The sequence below is a fragment of the Acinonyx jubatus genome, chromosome B2 (assembly GCF_027475565.1).
Source record: "Acinonyx jubatus isolate Ajub_Pintada_27869175 chromosome B2, VMU_Ajub_asm_v1.0, whole genome shotgun sequence".
Taxonomy (NCBI): domain Eukaryota; kingdom Metazoa; phylum Chordata; class Mammalia; order Carnivora; family Felidae; genus Acinonyx; species Acinonyx jubatus.
In genome coordinates, this window is record NC_069385.1 from 7,818,335 (window position 1) to 7,841,026 (window position 22,692).

The following is a 22,692-nucleotide window of genomic DNA, read 5'->3' on the forward strand; positions in this document are numbered from 1 at the left end:
CTAAAACCGACCAAATAAAACCATTGCCTAGGACGTCAAGCACAGAGAAAGACGGTTTAAGAATCCAGATCACTGCTGGGAGGCTCCAGGTTACTACATTTTGACCGCAAACTGGCCGAGGACGTCCTGGTGTACTTGACGTTTTTCCCAGATGAGGACACCTGTAGCTCTCACGCTAACAGTTACATCAGGGGGTGAGGAGTATCAGGATTGTGCTGATGTGCTGGGCTGCCATGTGCCCTGGCACAGAGCAGTGGTAAACATGTGTTTTATTTAGGCCTTGCCTCTTCATGAAGGCCAGAGAGGGGGACTAGGAAATGCATTCCACCCCAGCCTTCAATGAGCAGGTGGTACAGCGCCAGGGGCCAGGGAACGGAAAGTGGGAGCCCTTGCCCAGATTCCCTGGGTCCCAGCCCGACCGGGCAACCTCTCACTGTTCTCGGGCTGCAAAGAATGTCGCCGGCTACCGTGGAAATGACTTGATTATCCAGGTTAAATTCTTAAGTTAGAGGGGTTTTTTTCCTACTGAATCAAGACTCCTCTACAAGTGAGTCCCGCTGATAACTTTCATGACAATTTAAGTTTACGAGTGAGGCTATCACCGTTTGCCAGAAAGAGCCACACGAAACCCAAGAAACCGAACACACACACACGCACACACACGCAACACGTGGTTAGCTCAGTGAATACAGACAGATAACAAGTCAATTCAGCGGTATGTTGAGAAAATGCTGTCAAGCGGCCACCCTTGGGGAGACATGGTTTCTCCTACATGCTGACTTTACCCCGAAAGACTCTCAGTTCGTTCCGAGCAGCAGAGGCCACTATCTAACCACCCTGAGCTAGAGATTTCGGTGAAACGTGTAATAAAACAGAAGTCCCAAGGGCACTGCACTGTTCGTGAACTTAAAAGTGAAGTGAAAGCGATTTGTCAGGAAGTGTAAATGATGTGTGGATATTACGTATGCAAACAGAGACTTCTGATCATCCATCACAGGAATGCTCGAAGTTCATCTCAGAGAGGCAACAGGCACCTTTCAGGAACAGTGACAAGAAAACACACAAGACAACTTAAAAATGAGGAGTGCTGCTGGAACTAGGCTCCGTGGAGTCCTGAGAGCACAGAGAAAGATGGTCCCTCTGAATAGACGTTTATTTGGTCAAGGGACTGGAGATTACTGAGAATAATGCCTCAATTTTTGAAGAAAGGATATGCAGGATTTTAAATGAACACTATTTTACATCTCCTCTGACTGTACCATCTGCTTGGAGTTCTGAAATAAAACGGTAGTGAAAATTTGTAATAGAGATATGTAAATTAAGATGTATTGGCTTACTCCTCACTTCAAGGGAAATAAAAGGCAGAATTCTCCTTTCAAAAAGACTACTTACCAAAAGGGCTAGGTTTGTACCCATCCTAAACAAACCCAAATGAAAGATGCAGACAGCTACGGATAAAGAAAACCTAGTTCTCAGACTTCAATTAGAGTTCAGAAATTTGGGTCAAAAGCAGAGTGCCTTAAGTGAAGAGACAGCCAGAAAGACTTTCTTTTTCCAGAATGTCATTCTTTAGACCATGAAAAGTTGTGCTCAGTGGAGGCAAAGCCAGTTAAATTGTTCTCTAAGAGATAATTTTAGAGCTGATTCCTCTAAAAGGCTAATCAGCATTCAGTGCAGGGGCCCTCCTCCTGTTCATGACGTCAAGAACGACTGAGAGGAAGAGTCTTTCTAATGTTAATCCAGCAGCCCAAGTAACCAGGTCCAAAACCTCCCTTAAGTAGAAGTTAGGGCTGCCAACTCCAGCGAGGAACCTCTGTTAAAATTTGGTGCTCACAAGGAGCATTAGGGCTTGAACCTCTTCTTGTCAATCATGGCCGACGTAGGCTTTTATAAAAGCAGCTGAATCTGTGAATGTACACATCAGATGTGTCCAGAATAAAAGCAATTATTTTTCAGTCCTGCTGAGAACAATTCTAAGGCTGAAATCGGGAAATTATGTCTTCAAAATAAGACGGATCAGACCAGACAGAAAAGTCTATTCTTTGCCTTATGGTTTTCAATTTATGAGTGTTCTCTACAAAATAGCTCTGTTCCCACACATTTAGTTCCTCCAACGTTGGTGTGGACATATGGCTTAGAATGCTTTCTGGGATCGTGCGGGATGCAGCACCCATCAAAATGAGCCCAATCAGTCCGGGGCCAGAGAGAATTTTCCAGGGAAAGATTGTATCATGAAATGATGGGCCACCTGTAAGTCATTAACCTTTCTCCACACCTTCCTAATTTCATATGCAATAAATAATTCCTATTCCATGTGCGATGAGGACAGAAGACTTCGCTCTAGGGAACTAAATCCAAAATGATACAGTGTCAAAAAGGGAAGCAACAGCGAGGTCTCCAATGTTCCCCATTCGTCCCCCTTCTAGTTCAATTGTGCATTGTTCACAAGGATAAGAGCTACGTCTATCTTGTTCAGGCTCTGTTCCCACTCCTAATTTAGTGGTGGCAATTAATAGATACTAAATAGGGGCGCCTGGGTGGCTCAGTCGGTTGAGCATCCGGCTTAGGCTCAGGTCATGATCTCACGGTCTGTGAGTTCGAGCCCTGTGTCGGGCTCTGTGCTGACAGCTCGGAGCCTGAAGCCTGCTTCGGATTCTGTGTCTCCCTCTCTCTCTGCCCCTCCCCCACTCATGCTCTGTCTCTCTCTGTCTCAGAAATAAACATTTAAAAAAAAGATACTAAATAGACATGTATTGACCAATATGAGTTATACAGATTCCTCAACTGTTAGAATGCTTGAATCCAGTGTTGTGGGTTGAATAGTGTCCCCTAGAGTTCATGTCCACCCAGAACCTAGAATGTGACTGTATTTCTATATGGATCTTTGCAGATGACATAAAGAAGAGAAAGTCATACAAGGGTGGAGGTGGACATTGGAATGATGTCAAGCAACACCCAAGATTCCTGGCAACTGCCAGAAATTAGGAGGAGGCAGGGAAGGATTCTCACCCAGAGCCTTCAGAGAGAGTGTGGGCCTGCCCACACTGGGATTTCAGATTTCCAGTGTCCGAGACTGTGAGAGAATACGTTTCTGTTGTTTCAAGCCACCCGGGATGTGGTGCTTTGTTACAATAGCCCTAGGAATCTGGTATACTCATCAAAAATGAGATCAGTGTAAATAAACAGTTCTGTTTATCATCAACCATTCCAATCAGAAGACTTTACATCTTTTAAAAAAATTTTTTTGTAATGTTTATTTATTTTTAAGAGACAGAGAGAGACAGAATGTGAATGGGGGAGGGCAGAGAGAGAGGGAGACACAGAATCCGAAGCAGGCTCCAGGCTCCGAGCTGTCAGCACACAGCCCGACATGGAGCTTGAACTCACCAGCTGTGAGATCACGACCTGAGCCAAAGTCAGACGCTTAACCGACTGAGCCACCCAGGCGCCCCAGAAGACTTTACATCTTAATTTTCTGGTCTGAAGGGGGGCATTTCTGTAATTTTATTTAAATAGGGTTTGGGGACTTCATAAACCTTCATATAATTAACAAACTGATCTGTAAATGTCTATTTTCACTTCCACAATACTGGAGCTTCTTTCTTGACCCTCAAGTGATTCTCAAAAGAAAAGACAGACTCTCTGGGGCCAACAAAAGGGCTCCCAGAGAATCAGCCCTCTCAGTATCCCCCACCCCACATACCCCGGAACATGGAAAGAACGAACTTGCTCTAATTCCTACGCATTCCGTGGGGCTTTGAAAAGCTTCCCTGTCCTGCGTCTGCTGTGTCCTGTGGCAGAGATAACGCGGGTTGTGTTAACGGTGCACTTGGGGTCACCCACCACCTCCTCAGCGTGCACTGGCCTCGGGCCCCCCCACGAACTCTGACTTCTCCCTGAAATCACCCTGTGCCCCCCGGGCCGCCTGCCACAACCTTAACTCCTGCTCTCGGCATCTCTCTCCTCACTGGAGAGATCCAACCTGATGCGGCGAGCAGGAAGCTCGCGGGACCATGCCCAAGTTCCTGGCACGGCCAGGGAGGCCAGTCACTGCTGGTGGCAGGTATCCTCGGCCCCTTCTCGTGCATGTTCCAGCAATAACAGAGAACGTGTGGTCCCAGGACTCCCGAAGATGGCTCATACTTTTGAGAGCTCTGCCCTACTGTGGACAATCTCTACTACCCTTCCCTTCTGTCCACTACATTTCCTTTCTCTTCTTTTTTTAAGCTTATTTATTTTTTTAGTAATGTCTACACCCAATGTGTACGAACTCGTGACCGTGCGGTCAAGAGTCACATGCTCTTCTGACCGAGCGGGCCAGGTGCCCCTGTCCAGTACGTTTCTTTTCCTTCGTATGTGCCGAGTTCTTGCCTCCGGAAGCTTTTCCTGACTACTTCATGCATATCACTGCTTGCGTCTATTTTTTTAATCAGTCAGAGCCTTCAGAGAGATTTATTTTTCTAAATCTTGTATTGTTGGCTCTGGAACAACAGGTTTAAACTGCATGGGTCCACCCACAAGCAGACACTTTTCACAGTGCTGTACTGTAACTGTATTTTCTTTTCCTTATGAGTTTCTTAACATTTTCTTTTCTCTAGCTTACTTGATTGTATGAACACAGAATATAACACATATAGCATACAAAATATGTGTTAACTGACTGTTTTGTTGTTGGTAAGGCTTCTGGTCAACAGAAGGCTATTAGCAGTTAAGTTTCGGGGGAGTCAAAAATCATATTCAGATTTTCAACCATGCAGGGAGTCAGCGCCCCCACCGTTGTGTCAAAGGTCAACTGTAAATAATTCCATTATTTCATGTATTATAGTGAGTTGTGAAAGCATTAAAGTGTCTATATCCCAACATGCACCTCGGTGTTTACAGCAGCATTATCAGCAAGAGCCAAGTTATGGAATGACCCCAATGTCCATTGACTGATGATGAATGGATAAAGAACATATCGTATAGATATGCAATGAGATACTACCAGTCATAAAAAGAATGAAATCTTGCCATTTTAAATGCAACCGTGTGGAAGGAGCTGGAGAGTATTATGCTAAATGAAATAAGCCAGTCAGAAAGACAAAAACCACATGATTTCACTCATGTGCAATTTAAGAAACATAAGACATGAACGTGGGGGGAAAGAGAGGCAAAGAACAAACAGACTCTTAACTACAGAGAACAATCTGAGGGTTGCCGGAGGGGAGGTAGGCAGGTGGTCGGATGGATTCAATGGGTGATGGGTATTAGGGAGGGCATTTGCTTTTTAAAATTTTTTTTTTAATTTTTAAATTTATTTTTAAGAGAGAGAGAGAGAGAAAGAGCGTGAGCAGGGGAGGGGCAGAGAGAGAAGGAGACACAGAATCCAAAACAGGCTCCAGGCTCCAAGCTGTCAGCACAGAGCTCAATGTGGGGCTCGAACCCACAAACCGCGAGATCATGACCTGAGCTGAAGTCGGACGCTCTACTGACTGAACCACCCAAGCGCCCCAGGAGTGCACTTGTTGTGACGAGCACTGGGTGTTGCATGTAAGTGATGAATCACTAAATTCTACCCTTGGAGCGATTATTACACTATACATTAACTAACTGGAATATGAATAAAAACTTGTAAGAAAAAAATTTCAAAAATAAGGTATCTATATCTCTTACTAGGTTGTGAACCTTTGGAAGTCAGAAGTGTCTTCCTTGCCTCCTTTTGTAACCCTGGTGCTTTGCATGGGGCCAGTGATATGGCAGAAGCTCAGGAAATATGCAAAACATGGTCGGCGATATCATGAAAATAAGTCAAATAAAGGCGATCAAAAGCAAGTTACATGGCTACAAGCTAGATTTTGCACATCTATTTCATCCATAAATGCACCTGAAGTGGAGAAAACAGAAAAGTCTATGGAACCAACTGCTACACTCAAACTCGTTATGCTGATTAAGCAGAAAATCGAGTGCCATCACTATAGCTTGGCTGGTGCTAAGATTTTGATGCAGTGATACGTTTTCTGAGGACAAGAGGCTCCCATTCTTGATTATTTTGATTTAAGACTACTTCAAGGCCTTGAGTGCCCAACAGATTCAGGGGCCCATTACCTTCTGGTAAGAATGCGGTGACAAGGCAGGCCACGCCTGCCACCATGTTGCTTCCCGCAAAGGGAAGGCGGCGTCCAAAACGCTCAATGGTCAGTAAGATCAAAAGGGCTGCAGGCAACTCCACAACTCCCGAGATGAAGAAGTCGATATACAGGTTGCCTCCTATAATCCCCAGGCGCATGACGAGTCCTTGATAAACCACGGCACTTGTGAACCTGGGGTGACATTGAGAGACAACGGAGATCAAGTAAGACATAACTTCAGCCTGACCTGCACAAGGGGACACGTCGTAAATTCGATACAAGGTTTTGAGCTCATCACAAGTCAGACTTACCAAGCAAACATAAGAATAAGTGTGCACTTCCTCATTTGGGGAGTCCTCACCAGATCTAAAAAGGATGGGTTACTAACTTCCTCATCTGTAACAGTGATCTATATGAGAGAAGCAGATTTCAGTAGCAAATACAGCAAGAAACACCTGCACATTATAGATTTTCACTGACCAGGTTCAAAGCCACTGAGTCAAATGATTTGACTGAACTGACCAGGGTCTTTCCACTTACTACATCTGAAAACCTGAGAATGAAGACTTTTGAATTCCTCGCTTTGTTAAAAGGTCAATTTCACCAAGATGTGGTTGCCACACTGACACTCAAGCACGTATCAGCAGTACTGAATTCTAATATGACTAAACAAGGAAAAACGGGGTGTTTTAAAGTAAAATACATTTGTGCATTTATGAAACTGGAGAAAATAAACGTGAAAGTGGCAAAAGCAGGGGGGATCCAAACGAGTGTTTCTTTGTTGAATATCAACCTGGTGTTAACACACCAAATACTAGCGAGTTCAACAGCAAGCACCGCACCAAAGAGATCAATTTGCTTCCGTCCGTTTCCTGGAATCCAGCATCTTTTGGAGCCAGGAAAATTCAGCTCATCTCTACTCGGCCGTCCAAGAAGTTGGGTCTTTTCTTGAATTGCATTAAACACATACTGCTGTTTGCCTACCATGTGTAAGGTACTGTAAGGGAAACAAAGCTGAACAGCAGACCCTGGGTCACCACGGCTGCTCCAGTCTAGCATGCCAAAGGAATCCTACCAGAATGCCCTCATGCGACAGTTCCCATGCTCTTGCACATTCTGTCTCCTCTGCCCTTCGACCTCCCCAGTCGTGATTCCAGCTCCACTGGGAGGCCTTTCTGAGGCTGCCCGATCTGTGCGTCTCATCTGCACGTCTACTTCTCTTTCTCCCTCCCCGAGCTCTGGAGCTCCAGGAGGGCATGGGCCGTGTTGTAGCACCAAGCAAAGTGGCCGGTCAACCAACGTTTGGGTGATGACTGAGTGTGAAGCCAGAAGTCAAGTGCCCAGGCCATGCCTGTTCCCTCGGAATACTGCCCTCAGTCTTTGTCCTACTAAGTGAGAGCCCCGACTAGGAAAGACAGGACCCCTACTATCTTCTTACTCAACTCCACATCCGGTCAAGACTGAGTGGAGATTTAGGCAAAATTTCCCCCCCAAGACTTTGAGACAAAAGTCTCTCTGCCAGCAGTCACAGGAATTTGACTTAGAGCACGCTCACACTGATAGTACTTTGTTAGTCACCTAGTCGAGCATTACACTTGATGGCTAAAACAAAGTTTGATATCTCCTGTCAAGGCTTGCTCTAAGGAAAGTCACACACACACACAAAGACTGCAAAAATGAAAGTCTTTGGATCACTTTCTCTTCCTCAGTCTTTCCAATACTGTATTTCTTCTATAGCGAGACACAAGTTTTTCACATTTTAACACCTCTTAAATTGGGATGGGTCCTACAACTGAGCTAATAAGAAAATATGTTTAATAGAATTTTTTTTTTACTTAATCGTGCATAAAATGATGGGTTTTACAATCAATAGTGTCATAGCTCGGGGAAACAACACTAGTTTCCATGACAATACCCGTGGAAGACTGTTAATGGATTCCACCGTCCACTCTTTCCTCCTCCCGATTGGTAACAGAATCCACTGAATTTTAGTTGGGCACATGGCTGCCTAGCTAGAGTCACATTTTCTAGCCTCTTTTTCAACTGTGGGTGGCTATTTGACTAAAATCTCGGCAATGACATGCGAATAGAAGCCAGGTATTTAATTAAGCTCTACATACAATCCTTTGAAAAGGATGGCTTTGCTCTTCCTTCACTGCCTTCCCTCTCCTAAGGGATAGAAGGAGAAGATACTAGTGAACCAGCTTCTACGATACAACCTACTGCAGTTGACAGTGGACAAACAAGGTAACTGGAACCTGGGTCCTGGAGGCCCTCATGGAGCAGAGCTGTCTTCCGCTGCTGGGCCTGCTTACCTCTGGGTGGGAATGTTAAAGACCCTTCTCTTCCCTCCCTCTTTCCTCCCTCCCTCCCTCACTCCTTCCCTCCCTCCTCCCTCCCTCCCTCTTCCCTTCCTCCCTCCCTCCTTCCTTCCTTCCCTCCCTCCTTTGTTCCTTCCTTCCTTCCTTCCTCCCTCCCTCCTCCCTCCCTTCCTTCCTCCTCCCTCTTCCCTCCCTCCTTCCTTCTTCCCTCCCTCCCTCCTTACTTCCTTCCTCCCTCCCTCCTTACTTCCTTCCTCCCTCCCTCCTCCCTCCCTTCCTTCCCTCCTCCCTCCTTCCTTACTTCCTTCCTCCCTCCATCCCTCCCTCCTTCCTCCCTCCCTTTCCTCCCTCCTTCCCTCCTCCCTCTCTCCTTTCCTCCCTCCCTCCCTTCTCCTCCCTTCCTTCCTTCCTTCCTTCACCCTCTTCCCTCCCTCCTTCCTTCCTCCCTCCCTCCCTCCTTACTTCCTTCCTCCCTCCCTCCCTCCTCCCTCCCTTCCTTCCCTCCTCCCTCCTTCCTTACTTCCTTCCTCCCTCTATCCCTCCCTCCTTCCTCCCTCCCTTTCCTCCCTCCTTCCCTCCTCCCTCTCTCCTTTCCTCCCTCCCTCCCTTCTCCTCCCTTCCTTCCTTCCTTCCTTCCTTCACCCTCTTCCCTCCCTCCTTCCTTCCTCCCTCCCTCCTTACTTCCCTCCTCCCTCCCTCCCTCCTCCCTCCCTCCTCCTTCCTCCCTCCTCCTTCCTCCCTCCTTCCTCCCTCCCTCCTTCCTTCCTTCTTTCCTTCCTTCCTCCTCCCTCTTCCCTCCCTCCTTCCTTCTTCCCTCCCTCCCTCTCTCCTCCCTCCCTCACTTCTTCCTTCCTTCCTTCCTTCCTTCCTTCCTTCCTTCCTTCCTTCCTTCTTCCCTTCCTCCCTCCCTCCTTTCCTTTGCTCCTTCCTTCCTTTCTCATTCTATTTTTTGGGTCTCCGTTTCAGCAGCAAGTTGACCTACATGCTCAACTAATAACGTGCTTATTAAAATGTTCCCTGATCTGCTCTTCTAAATGCTAAGACGCCAGTAAAGGGTTTTAAAAATCTATCTTCACTTTTGCTGGTCCAAAAATAAAGCAGGAATATCAAAAGTGGAAGAACTTAGTATATTACAACAATATATCATTATATGGTTGGTTATCAAATGTCTTCCACAACTATCTTGTCCACATCAAAACGGTTCACTCCTAAGGAGCATGTAGTATTTGTTAGATTCTGGGCTATTTTCCATGGATTATTTCACTTGATTATCATCAAAACTCTCTAAAGTTAGTCCTTTTTATCAATCCTATTTTGTAAATAAATTAAAAAAAAAAACAAGCCTTAGGGCATTAAAGATTAAATGGAGGGTGGCTGAGCCAGGATTTGAAATCAGGCAGTTGATGGAGATCCTTTATTCTTAATCCTCACACTGCGCTGAATGTATGAAAAGCTTTTTGTTCTAGAAAAGTTCTTTGTAGTTGATGGTCACTTCATTTTTAGAGAAGGACATTACACATTTGGCCAAAAATCTAACGGCCTTTAGTTAAGACACTATTTTTTGGAAAAGTTGGATGTAACTAAAATAATTTAGATCTTGAGGATCTTTAAATTCAAGACCAAAACGACCCATAAGGTGAGGGCGGTGTTCCTCCACGGATGTATCACTTATTCCAGTGATGCTTTTCTCTTCCCTTATGGCTTTTCCGAGCCTCAGGCTTGGGTCGGCTTCACTGTGCTCATTCAGACTGGGGAGCCCTTCCCATCCACACATCTCCACCACTGTTCACCCAGAGCACACAGGGGGCGACAATCTTTTCTTTTCTACAGCAACATCTGCAGCGACTTGTTATGGGTTCTTTTTCATTTGCTCTTCAGTCTTATTTTCTCCCTGTAGCTGTGACTCCATACAAATTCACTTTCGTTCATGTCCCAGTGTCAACACGCCAGAGTTCAAGGGAAATCACGTATCACGTATTTTAAGATCTCTGGTCAATTCAGATAGATAATTTGGCATTTAAACACCTTGGTAGATTTTTCAATTACTCATGGTTCTTAACTATTTCTAGCTGATAAAATAACTTCGCATCATCCCTCGCCTTTGTGTAAGCTCTGCAGATGTCACTTTTTCTTGATCGTATCTCCAGGCTGGTTAAGTTACTGCATGACCACAGAACTATGACATGTGAGATTTTGACAAGACAATAGAAGTCTGATGGTCTGACCCAGAGGTTGGCAAACTTTTTCTGCAAAGGGCCAGATCAGAAATACCTTTGGTTCTGTGCGCTATATATAGTCTCTGTCGGAATGACTTAACCTTCCCATTGTAGCGTGAAAGCAGCCATAGATGGAAACACAAACAGATGACCGTGACTGGATTCCAGTAAAACTTTGTTTATGAAAACAGGCAGCAAGCCAGGTCTGGCCCGCAGGCTGTAGATTGCTGATCTCTGAGCTCCGAGGTTACTGCCAGAGCAACTTATAGATACTATTCTTATGTCTATCACAGAGAAGAAGTTGAGGCACAGGAAAGATAAGTAGCTTACTCAGTGAGGACACACAGATAGCAGGGTGACATCTAAGCCTGTATACTGCTAACCATTAGGCTATACTGTGTCTACAGAATACACAGTACAATATTTTATTATTTAAAAATATGCTTGTATCACTCGTTAATAGTTCTTATGGCGTAGTGGGATTGTAGTGGTTTTTACTCTCTTCCTTTTTGTTACAAATATTCTCTTAAAATTAAAATTTAAACCTAGAGTACTTTCCTAAAAAGAAAAAAAATACAGCTCCCCTTTAAAGTAACGGATTTAAATTAGACCCTAATGTACGTTTTGTACTGTTGACTCAGTGTCAATCTCCCTTTCTCTTTCTTAATGGAGCTGCCACTGCCCCCACCCCACCCCACCTTCATCCATTTGTGTTCTCAGGGGAGCTGATTCTGTTTCCAGTTGTAGGGCAGACCTGATTACCGAAGGGTAATTTCATCCTCTGTACGAGGGACTGGGCACGTGACCCGATCTGAACCAATGAGAAATGGCCATGTGACCCAATTTGAACCAATGAGAAAAGACCTCCAGAAAGTCCTTCACTGACCTTAAGCCAGAGGCTCCTGAAGGAATCTTCTCTCTGGATTCTCAGGAAATTAGTGGGAAAATGGTGGGCTCAAACAGATCTTAGCAGCCATGCTATACCCAGGAGGGAACCAGTGTAAAGAGAAGCCATCCAGGCAGCAGGGTAGAGAGGAAGGAAACCATGGCTTGATGGGACTGTTGAGACCCAGGTCTAGCCAACCCTGAACGGGGCTGTAACTCTAGAATTCCAGATACACAAGCCAGGAAATGGGCTTCCTGTCTAAGCCCATGTAAGTTGGTTTCTGTAACTTGTTGCCAAAAGCAGGATTATCTGGAGAATTCAGGGCAGAACAATGCTTTGGCATTAATAATTGAATATTTGAGGCAAAATAATTCTCTGTTAACTAATTAAAAATAATTGCTTTTGTATTCCAACTTAGTAAAAATATTCAATATTCATCTTAGTTTCAAATTCTTAAGATTTAGAATCAAGCAGTCACATGATCCCTGCTTTCCCAAAGCACAAGTTTAATGCCTAATATGTACCCTCTACCAAAAGAACATGCAGTATGGATAAAACCGAAGGTAATCAAGACCATAAAACCAATCTTCCCTGTCCAGTGAAGGAAGGGATTAATAGTACTTCCAAGCAAGTGAGCATTTTGCCAATTTAAGAGTAAATCCAGCTGGTTTTTGATTTACTGACATGTTCTCCATAGTGACGCAGATATTCTGAAAGACGACCCACTTTCTGGGTGTCCAAAGACCTTGAGAGACTAAATGCAGTATCTTGGATGGAATTCATCCAATAAAGTCTTGGCAACTCATTCTCAGTGGCTGCTGCAGCTACTTTTTTTTTTTTTTTACAGCAACTTCTAGGTCTCTACTGTGAAATTAAGCTGAGTTTATTTTCTGTTGCCAAAGGGTTACTGAATTTCACTTACTCTGAGTCAGATACAAAAGGGTAGAAAGGCTATATTAGGTTATCATATATATGTATTTTAATTCGCTTTATCGACACAGAACTTTCATACAATAGAAGTCAGCAATTCCAAGGGTACACTTCGGTGAGTTTCGACTAATGGGTTGAGTTGTAGAAATCCCTACTTCCACCATCACCATCGTGAGATGGAACGTCTCCATTACCCTCAGGAAGTTTCCTCCTGACTCTACGGTCACCCTCTCCCCACCCCCAACTCTTAGCCCCTGGCACCCCCTCATCTGTTTTCTGTCATAACAGTTTTGCCTTTTCTAGAATTTCATATAAAGGGAGCCACACAGAATGTTATCTTTTGTATCTAGCGTGGTATTCTATTTCGTCGTATGATTATGCCATCTAAGTGGTATGTGCCTGCTTCAGTTCGGAGTAAAGGAAGACAGGAAAGGCTCTTGGTAACATTTGCGTGTTTGGACTCTTGTTGCCTAGTGATGTCACTCATAGGAAAAGGTGTTGCTCACAGGTAGATTGCACATGTTGGTTTCCTGATGTGTGTTTACTGAGCTGAGTGCCATTTGTCCTGTCTCTTAATGGTCTTTTAGCTTTTCCAAGACTTTTACATTACGTTACCAGTGATTCAGCTTACGCTGAAAGTATACTTTGTTCATCTTTCTTTGATCAATCTAGCTATATTTACAATCCTTCCTGGTGCCTTTCTGAAACCATTCTTTAAGTTGACATTTTAATTTAAATTGCTGAGGAAGAGAAAGACATTATAACTTGCCATCTGTTGGGGCGCCTGGGTGGCTCAGTCGGTTGAGCGTCCGACTTCGGCTCAGGTCATGATCTCACGGTCCCGTCCGTGAGTTCAAGCCCCGCGTCAGGCTCTGTGCTGACTGCTCAGAGCCTGGAGCCTGTTTCGGATTCTGTGTCTCCCTCTCTCTCTGACCCTCCCCCGTTCATGCTCTGTCTCTCTCTGTCTCAAAAATAAATAAATGTTAAAAAAAAAATTTATAAATTGCCATCTGTTCTAAATATGGTTCAGTGCGCCCCTGATGTGAAAGACAACCAGCCAGGGGGTGCCTGGGTGGCTCAGTTGGTTAAGTCTCCAACTTCAGCTCAGGTCACGATCCCGCTGCTCGTGGGTTCGAGCCCCCCATCAGGTTCTATGCTGACAGCTCAGAGCCTGGAGCCTACTTCAGATTCTGTCTCCGTCTCTCTGCCCCTTCCCCACTCAAGCACAGTCTCTCTCTCTCTCTCTCTCTCTCTCTCTGTCTCTCTAAATATAAATACACATTAAAAAAAAAAAAGAAAAAAAAAAAAAAAAAAGGACAACCAGCCAGGATCAGGCCTGAGACACAGTGTTTTGCTCAGAATGTTTTCTTCCTGACATGTTACTTAAACTCCATGGACCTTACTTCTCTGGTCAGGAGTGTAAGGATAGTAACCCTCATTTTACTAGTATTTTGAAGATCCAATTAGATAATCCGTTTACATACACACACACACACACACACACACACACACAGGGCACACACACAGCATTCAGTAATGGAAGTGATCAGCATTACTATTGCTTTTTTATAACATTTCAGAGATATTTACTTCCAGATGATGGTTCCCTTGGCACTTTTTTATCTTTTCTGTTAGTAAACTCTAGCTGTGAGTAAACTCCCCTTAGGGGGAGATGCTTTTAAAGGTTCCCTGTTGTGAATCCCTTTGTAAAAAGAATGGTCAATCCTTTTTCAAGGTTTTCTTTTTATATTGGATTTTCTTAAGTTTACCAGGTATATTTAACGCCAGTTTGACACGTTGATCTCCCAGGCCTCAGGCTGGATAATTTTTCGGGAATGTCCACACAAGCAGATGACGTTTTGCGAACGTGCTTCTCAAAGTGTGTGTGGTCCGCGCATCGGCAGTGTGGCCATCACCCGCGAGCTTGTTCAGCACGCCTCAACCCAGATTAGGGAATCAGAATCTGCGTTTTTACAACATCCAAGGAGACTAGTGTGAGAAGCACTGATAGTCAGTGAGTTGTCCCGCCTCAGGGCTGCCTCCTAGAGTTTACTCTCCCCAGGCTGAGAAGTAATAGCGCCCCCCAGGCTTCAGAGGAAAGAACTCGTTCGCAGGGCCGGCCAGGGTAGGGCTGGGGGTGGCGGGGACAATGTCAGGTGGCTGTGTCTCCAGCCTTGCAGTGTCATCTGCTTGTTCTCAACAGGTGGATTTTTCATCAGTTGCCATATTTCACAAGGAAAAGGAAGCCACCAATGAGAAGGAGGCTTTATCTGTTCCTGAGCCAGACCCTGTAATTTAATCAGTTGTTGCTGGTTCCCTAAAGCTCTGTTTTCTAGAAGCCTTGACTCACTCAGAAAGCTGTGAGAATAAAATATTGCTTGGGGATTTGGGGTTCACTGATTTGGAGGCCCAGGGGCCACCTTTGAAGTTCAATTGCCCACACGTGTCTCATACAAGTGTCAGGGGCCAGAAGGCGGGGCTGGGTGGGAGGAAGTCCACCGATGCCTGCTGGGCACCCATGCCCTCACCCCCTGGCCCCCTGCCTCGTGCACACCCCCCTCAGTGAGATGAAGGCCGGCACCAGAAGGTCCAAGGGTAAGTATTTAACATTAGAAAGCCTAGGCCAGCTTAGCACTACCTGGTATCCACAAAAGAGAATTTGTCAAATAACCCATAGTGCTTCAGGAATTGTTAAAAACCTCATTCTACTTTAAAACAAGAGTTCGTAGGGGAGCCTGGGTTGGCTCAATCAGTTAAGCGTCTGACTTCGAATCAGGTCATGATCTCATTGTTCATGGGTTCGAGCCCCACATCGGGCTCTGTGCTGACAGCTCAGACCCTGCTTGGGATCCTCTCTCTCTGTCCCTCCCCAACTTGTGCATGTGTGTGTGCTCTCTCTCTCACTCTCAAAATAAATAAGTAAACTTTAAGAAAAATAAGAGTAGACAAAATATTTACCATGCAGAGTTCACAGTAAAAGGAAAAGTCCACATTAAAATGGTAACAAGCATTTGCCTCTTATTAAGGTAGTTAAAGACACATCTCCGTCACCTGGACTGAAGCCACCCCACAAAATTATAATGCGACTTACACAGTTCAGTTTAAATTTTCTAGAAGCCACATTAAAAGGGGTGAAAATAAACAGTCAAAATCAATTCTAATAAAATGTTCCATTTAATCCAATCTATCCAACATGTTACCGTTTCAACAGGTAATTAATATGAAGTTAACAAGATATTCTACGTGCTCTATGAAATTCACCATTCAGCTTGCTTTTACAGCTCATTTTGGTTCAGATTAGCCACATTGCAAAGCTCCATGACTACACATGGCTAGTGGCTGCTGTACTGGACAGAGCGGGTCCCAAGAACCTGGGGCCCAGCCAGGTCTTCTGTTACGGTGCCGTGCAGAGAAGATATTTATTCCATCCGTTTGAGTCTGGCTGGAGAGAGCCCCTCCCCTCCATTCCCCAAGCAGGCACACTGCCTAGAACAGCAAAAGCGCATCTATCTAGAGGTCCCACGAGGGATCCAAAGTGCAGACTCAATATTAGCAAAGGTTAACGGGTTGCAGCTGTGGGTCACGTGTTGGAACATTTCTTCATTTTAAAAAAACAAACTGAAAGAGGTTTTTTTGGGGGGGGGTGTGTTAAAGTAAGAGAAAGAGAGAGAAAGAAGAAACGGCACTCTCAGATCTAAAACTCTAACCCAAAAGGCTCAGAATTTGGGGGGGGGGGCGCAGGGACACCAAAATGATTGAATTGAACATGTCCGTCAACTCTCCTATAGCACCTACAAACGTCAGTGACAATCACTGAAACAGAAAAGTTCTAAATATCACGTTTTAAAGGACGTCCATTGTCTTATACTAAAGTAGCATGCTTGGATACACAAAATTTTTAATTCTATGAATCCACAAATTGAGTATCTATGAGTCACTGGTTAGTCAAGGACTTTTTTTTTAAGAGAAAGGAAAAAGCTAGTGAGTGAATTAAAGTCATCTGATATGTCACAAATGAAAGCCAAACCACACTCTTCCACTCATCAATCTTTTTATCATTGTTTCTTTTCAGTCTTCTGAATGCTTCAGACATGGTTTTAACAAGAACACACTCTTTAACGTGTTAATAACAGGGTAGATAGAAACTCATGAGACGGCCTTTCTCTTCATCAGCTGGGGCAGGGGGTGGTATTTTCCACTAGGTTCTGCGAGCTGTTGCCCACGTCAGCTCTCTTTTCCAGATGTTCAGGTATTTGCAGGATTCCAGTAAAACGACAACTCTGCCCAGTTAGATTCCCGGCAGGTGTCTTTCTGCCCGGGCCTGCGGGCCTAAAGGACTCCTGCCCCGACTCTGGGTTGGCAGCCCTTTCTGGACAGGCCAAGGACAGCCAGGCGGCAACAGGCTCTGCCACACAAGTGCCCAGGGCCACGGTGATGGAGCGAGTCCAGGATGGTATTCTCAGAACCTGCAGGTTGGTGTCAGCTGCCTCCTGTATGTCCCCCCAGGGACGGGGTCTCTCTCTTCTCTTCCGTTCTCCGGCCCCTCCCAGCCTCTCCGCAAGCCCAGGTGGGGTCCCCGCCTATTCCCGGGTGCTCCCCCTCCGCTTGGTTCTCGGGCATCTCTTCAGGGCGTTTTGTGCGAATCCCTGCCCCGAACTGGCCCCCACCTGCCGGCTGTGCCGGGGGGACACCTGGCGGCTCTTCCACTTGCCCCTGTCCCTGTGTCCCTGACGTCTGTTCCTTTGGGCACGGCCCTCTGTCCGCTCCCAGGGTGCCCCGAAGTTGGGGTTTCTCTGTCGGGAAACAGGTCTTCATAATTGTTACTATGTCTTTCCATCACAACTTTTAAAATATGGGTACACTTCGACCAAATTTATTTATTTATTTTTTTTTTACCAGTTATAGAAGGTGAAGCCCGCTTTGCAGTAATCATTTGAACTGAAAAGCATTTATCTTCCTGAGTCAGTGTTAACTGAATCCTGTGCTCTTAATCATTTGTTTCTATCTTAAAAGGGGCTTCTGGTGGTACTTATTAGCACTGTTTGCCAAATAATTTTGCTTCCCTCCCTCCCTCCTTACCCCATTACAGGGGCATGATAAGATTGTACTTCTTGGCCCCTTGTGCCTGGTGGGGGGGGGGGGGGCCCGCTACCCAAATCTGCCAAGGACATGTGAGCATTTCACTGCTGAAGTAAGACCCCCTCGAATTCTCTTTCCTCTGATAGTCCAGGCAGCAGCCGCTAGGACAGCCTGGATTATAGGCGGAGAACCCCGCTCCGAGGAGAGGAACCCCCAGTGAGCCTACGGGCACAGACGAGACTTAGCCCTTTATCGTTTTAAGCCACTGAGATTTGGGGAGTGCACGTTACACACAGGCCTAGCTTATCCTGAGTGACCAAGAGTCTGTAGATTTCTCAGGTTTACCCAAAAGACCTCTGGTCCACACCTTCTTCCTGATGGGAATTCACATGCAAAACACTAAATTTCTATTTGGAATTAAACTTAGACTGTCCGATTTAAATTTGGAAAACTTGCAATCTTTACGATTTTGTTTCTCGTAATAACCCCTTTTGACAAAATCGCACCATTAAAACGCCTAAAAGGAAATGAGGACCATTTCTACTGCATTTTCAATTCACAGGCACTAATCAATTTATCACAGAAATAAACCATGGAAGTGTAACACTAAAGCAGAGGGCCCTGGTGCGAACTTCCATCCTGTGGAAGGCTTTCAGCTAAGAAATTGTGCAACTGCCCAAGGAAAGAAAACGTTAACAAATCAAATTTCAGCCCCAGGTAGATCTCATGAAGGTGTTGGTGGGTCTAAAAATCATGATCTCTTTTTACATTTCTGAAGTGTGCTCATACACATCACCTCCCTTTACAAGGTACAGAGAGGGCAGGGCATCACTGTCGCAGAGAGCAAATCTCATTTTTTAAAAATTTTTTAATGTTTGTTTATTTTTGACAGAGAGAGAGACAGAGCATGAGTGAGGGACGGGCAGAGAGAGAGGGAGACACAGAATCCGAAGTAGGCCCCAGGCCCTGAGCTGTCAGCACAGAGCCCGATGTGGGGCTCAAACTCACAGACCTTGAGATCATGACCGCAAAGTTGGATGCTTAACTGACTGAGCCACCCAGGCGCCCCCGCAAATCTCACTGTTTAAAGAAATGCTGAGGGGCGCCTGGGTGGCTCAATCAGTTAAGTGTCTTGACTTCAGCTTCAGGTCATGATCTCACAGTTTGTGAGTTCAAGTCCCGCATCGGGCTCTGTACTGATGGCTCGGAGCCTAGAGCCTGCTTTGGATTCTGTGTCTCCCTCTCTGCCCTTCTCTGTCTCCCACTCACGCTGTCTCTCTCTCTTTCAAAAATAAGTAAACGTTAAAAAAAAATTTTTTTTAAATAAAGAAATGCTGAGTATTTGGAGGAACAAACATATCCCTTCTGCTTTATTCCCGGGACGAACAGAATGATAAAGGGTGCTGTAGAGAAGGGCAAGAAGGAGAGGGGCAGAGAGAGAGAGAGAGAGAGAGAGAGAGAGAGAGAGAATTTTAAGCAGGCTCCATGCCCACCGTGCTGAGCCCAACGCGGGGCTCGATCTCACGACCAAGAGATCGTGACCCCCCCTAACCGACTGAGCCCCCCAGGTGCCCCACGTATTCATCTTTTGAGGCCAACAAGGTGAAGAGGACTGTTTGGTAGTGCACACAAAGCTGGGGTCTAAATGCTGTGACTCATTACCCCTTTCTTTATCATATGGAGCTTTGCAAGCATGCCGTCACTGATAACATCTGCAACCCATCTGGATCCTGGCTCAAGTCTGCAGCACAGAAGCACATATTTAAGTCACCAGCTATTTGGTTCCTTAAAAATAGGAGACAGGCTTTGGCTTGGAAACTAATTCAGACTCTGAAACAGGAACTTGATAAATGATGCATTTGCTTAGTAGCTGGAGCTCAAAAAAAAAAAAAACAAAAAAAAAAACAAAAAAACAAAAAAAACAAAAAACAACCAGCTTGGCATTGAAACAAATAAAGATGGATCATTGCTTCTCAGTCGGAATGGTGGGGGGCAGAAAAATTCGGGCGTGACTGTGGTAGCTAAAGCCATAGCTAATAGGGGAATATCTTTGCGGCCCTTGGATGTAGAAGAATATTTCTTAAACGAAACCTATAATACAATCAATACACAAAAATACACACTCACTTGCCCGTATCGAAGAAGTTTAAGGCTGTAAGAATTTTTGTTCAATGAAGAAAAAAGTAGGCAAAGTTAAAAGTAACTAAAACATTGAGGAGAATACACTTGGAATGTCAAAAACTCACAAGGGGTGGTGGTTTTAGAATATGAGAGGAGATCCTATAAATTGGAGGAGGCAAATGCCAGAAAATCCAACACACGTGGGCAAGGAGATGGCAAGGCAACCCACAGAGAAGGAACCCAAATGGCAGAGTAAGGTGCTTGAAGATATGCGGAATCTCACTAGTAACCAGAGATGTGCCACTGCAAACATTCAGGAGGCGGGCCAAAATTAGAAGATCGGAAAATACCCAATGTGTGTGGGCACCTGGACACTCGATGGGTGTACACGGAAAGCAATCTGGCATTACTCAGGGCACGAATCCTGCCTGCGTCACAGGACCCAGCATTACACTCCACGGGGAACCTCCAAATCTTGCCTTCCTTTGGTACCTCAGAAAACCCTTCGTTTCCTGTTTATTCGCTTGCGTTGGCAGATGCGGAGAAACTTTTCCGCTGACGGTCAAGTACAACCGAACAGCAAAAGACTGGTTGAAGTGTACCTCCGTAAATATCACAATCCTTGGTGCGTTCTAGAATTTGCAAGCTGCTCCCTTTCCTTGATTTGCGAAAAATTTTTTCCCATACAGCTAGTTATTGTTCATTGGTATGTCCTTATTGTTCAATGCAGAACAATCTTTAGAGAGGGACGAGATGCTTCTATGTACAAGCCACGAGCAGATGGCAGATGCCATCCCTGGAATTCTGTTTCCGGAGGTTTTCGATAATGAAGCACGTTTAGTCTCACGGCTTGACTCTGGACCACGGTAATGTGCATCGAGGTGAGCCTGTGCACACGATTTACCCTAATTTTGAACTGTGAATTGTTTTATTATATTTCACCTAATATATATGTTCGTTTTCATCATTCACAGCTATACTGACTGAGATCCAATAAGAATACCTTCCTATTTATAAACAAATGCAATAAATAAAAAACAAAAAACACTGAAATGGTTTCCAAACACTGCCCATGAAAGCTAAGCTGTCCTTCAACTTTAACTGACAAGAATTTAGATTTAGCCCTATTCAACATCCCTATATGATGAAAGCGAGTATAGTTGAAGAGATAAGGAATTACCAGTCACGGAAACTGAAAACAGCTCCAAAAAGACAAAAGAAACAAAAAAGCAACCACAAAGAATTGGAAAAAAATGCATCTTGAATGCCTGTCAAGAAACATTTTTTGAAAGTGAATATTACATGGAGGTTGTTTAAAAAGCAGATGTTTTGAACACAGCGCTTGGTAACTATTTGCCGACTAAATAGATACACAAATGACAATGAGTACCAGCTACACCGGGTGAGTCAGTGTCCTTTTGCTTCTGCGCAGCTTCATGTCAATTAAACTTAAATGGTTTTTCTAAACATGTGACCACCAAATAAAATATTCTGTGCTTCACTCTGTAACGTGAAAAATATCTTCATGGCAACGATCAATGACTTATTGAACTTAAGAAGCTGGTTATGTTTAGGCAATAAAGTCTACCAAATAGTTTACAGAACTTGGGAAGAAAGGATAGGGTAAAAAATACTACATGAAGCAGACCCTACGGTTCACTCAACTGCCATCAAAAAGTCCGTCCCCTGCTAATTTTGGAGCAGTCTCTATAAATACAGCATGTAAACGATCATAAATGGCAGAGTGAATGCTTCAGCTGTCTTTTTTTAAAGTTTATTTATTTTTGAGAGACAGCACTAGTGTGGGAGGGGCAGAGAGAGAGAGGGAGAGAGAGAATCCCAAGCAGGTTCCACGCTGTCAGCGTAGAGCCCGACCCAGGGCTCAAACTCATGAACCATGAGATCATGACCGAAATCGAGAGTTGGATGCCACCCAGGCGTCCCTTCAACTGTCTTTAGCAAAATTTCTCTAAGGTCTCAAAGACAACTATTTATGCCTGGAGACTACACATAATGATCAAAACAGGAGGAGACGTACTTAAACTCTACGGCACTCTAAATAAAATAATCACGCTGAGCATTCATTCTGTAAGCCTCCCTCATTCTTCCTCAAAATCTAAACTATTTGTGTGTGTAGGCTCTGAAATGTGAGCAGGAAAGAAAACCAGGATTCACCTTTTCGAGGTAGCAAGGCAACGGTACACCGAGTCACTCAACCCTTCCTACTCAACACGTAGAACTTGTCCACAAGGTCAGTGAAAGGGCAGAATACGATGCACTTGCGTTTACTTTACTGAATCAAAAAAATGAATGAATCTTGGAAGCTGTCAAGATTCCATGTTTATGAAGACGATGAGAGGTCCTTCAGCTCTTCCTGAGAACATCATGTAACTTTAACTGTGACAGCTCAGACAACAGTTTTGCAGCAGATGGAGACTAATCCTACTTATGCTGACAGATCAGTGACTCTTATCCCTCCCGAATATTATGACTTCCAGGTAATGTCAAAGAATATAACGGCTGCCCATATGATAGAAGTTGTGCTTTTAATTTCTGTTCATTGAGGCCACATAACGACATAGATTTACTACCAACCCAATAAGATCTTTCAACCCATTAGTTATTATTACGAACAATTGCATCCGCCTTCATCTGAAAAATTAGTACGTATTTATCCAAGGTGTATTAATTCAATCTACAGATAAGGCTTGGTTGCGAATGGTTTGAGGAGTCTTGCAGAACTTCCATGGTCCCCAAGGGTCTGCGGCCCCTTGGGGCAGACTGCCACCTGATTATCCCATCTGCCGTGGGGCTGAAGTTATAGCTGCTGGGAGACACCAGTGTGTTAGCAACTCTGCTCATCAGGATTTTCTGTCTGGTCGCCCTCCATACGCCACCTTACTAGGGAAGGTGACAAATTTTGCTTTTACATGAAAGTTTCCTCTAGCAGAAAGAGTGTCCTCGGTTCTGGCCATTCCCCCCAACATTCCCCGGGTTCTTCTCCTGGGAAGGACATAAAGACTTCACTCTCA

General features: G+C 44.8%; 1 protein-coding gene across 2 annotated transcripts in view; it reads right to left on the reverse strand.

Moving 5' to 3' along the window:
• The window catches only part of SLC22A3 (solute carrier family 22 member 3), a 94,330-nt gene that overhangs the window by 11,615 nt on the left and 60,023 nt on the right, over nt 1–22,692 (reverse strand). For both annotated transcript variants that reach the window (XR_008298220.1, XM_027056505.2), the window contains exons 6-7: nt 6,419–6,516; nt 6,085–6,299 (exon numbers count right to left, since the gene is read on the reverse strand). Coding sequence is in view for 1 of the 2 variants with exons in the window: in XM_027056505.2 (XP_026912306.1) it covers nt 6,085–6,299; nt 6,419–6,516 (313 nt within the window). In the remaining variant the exon portion in view is untranslated. The remainder of the gene's footprint in view (nt 1–6,084; nt 6,300–6,418; nt 6,517–22,692) is intronic.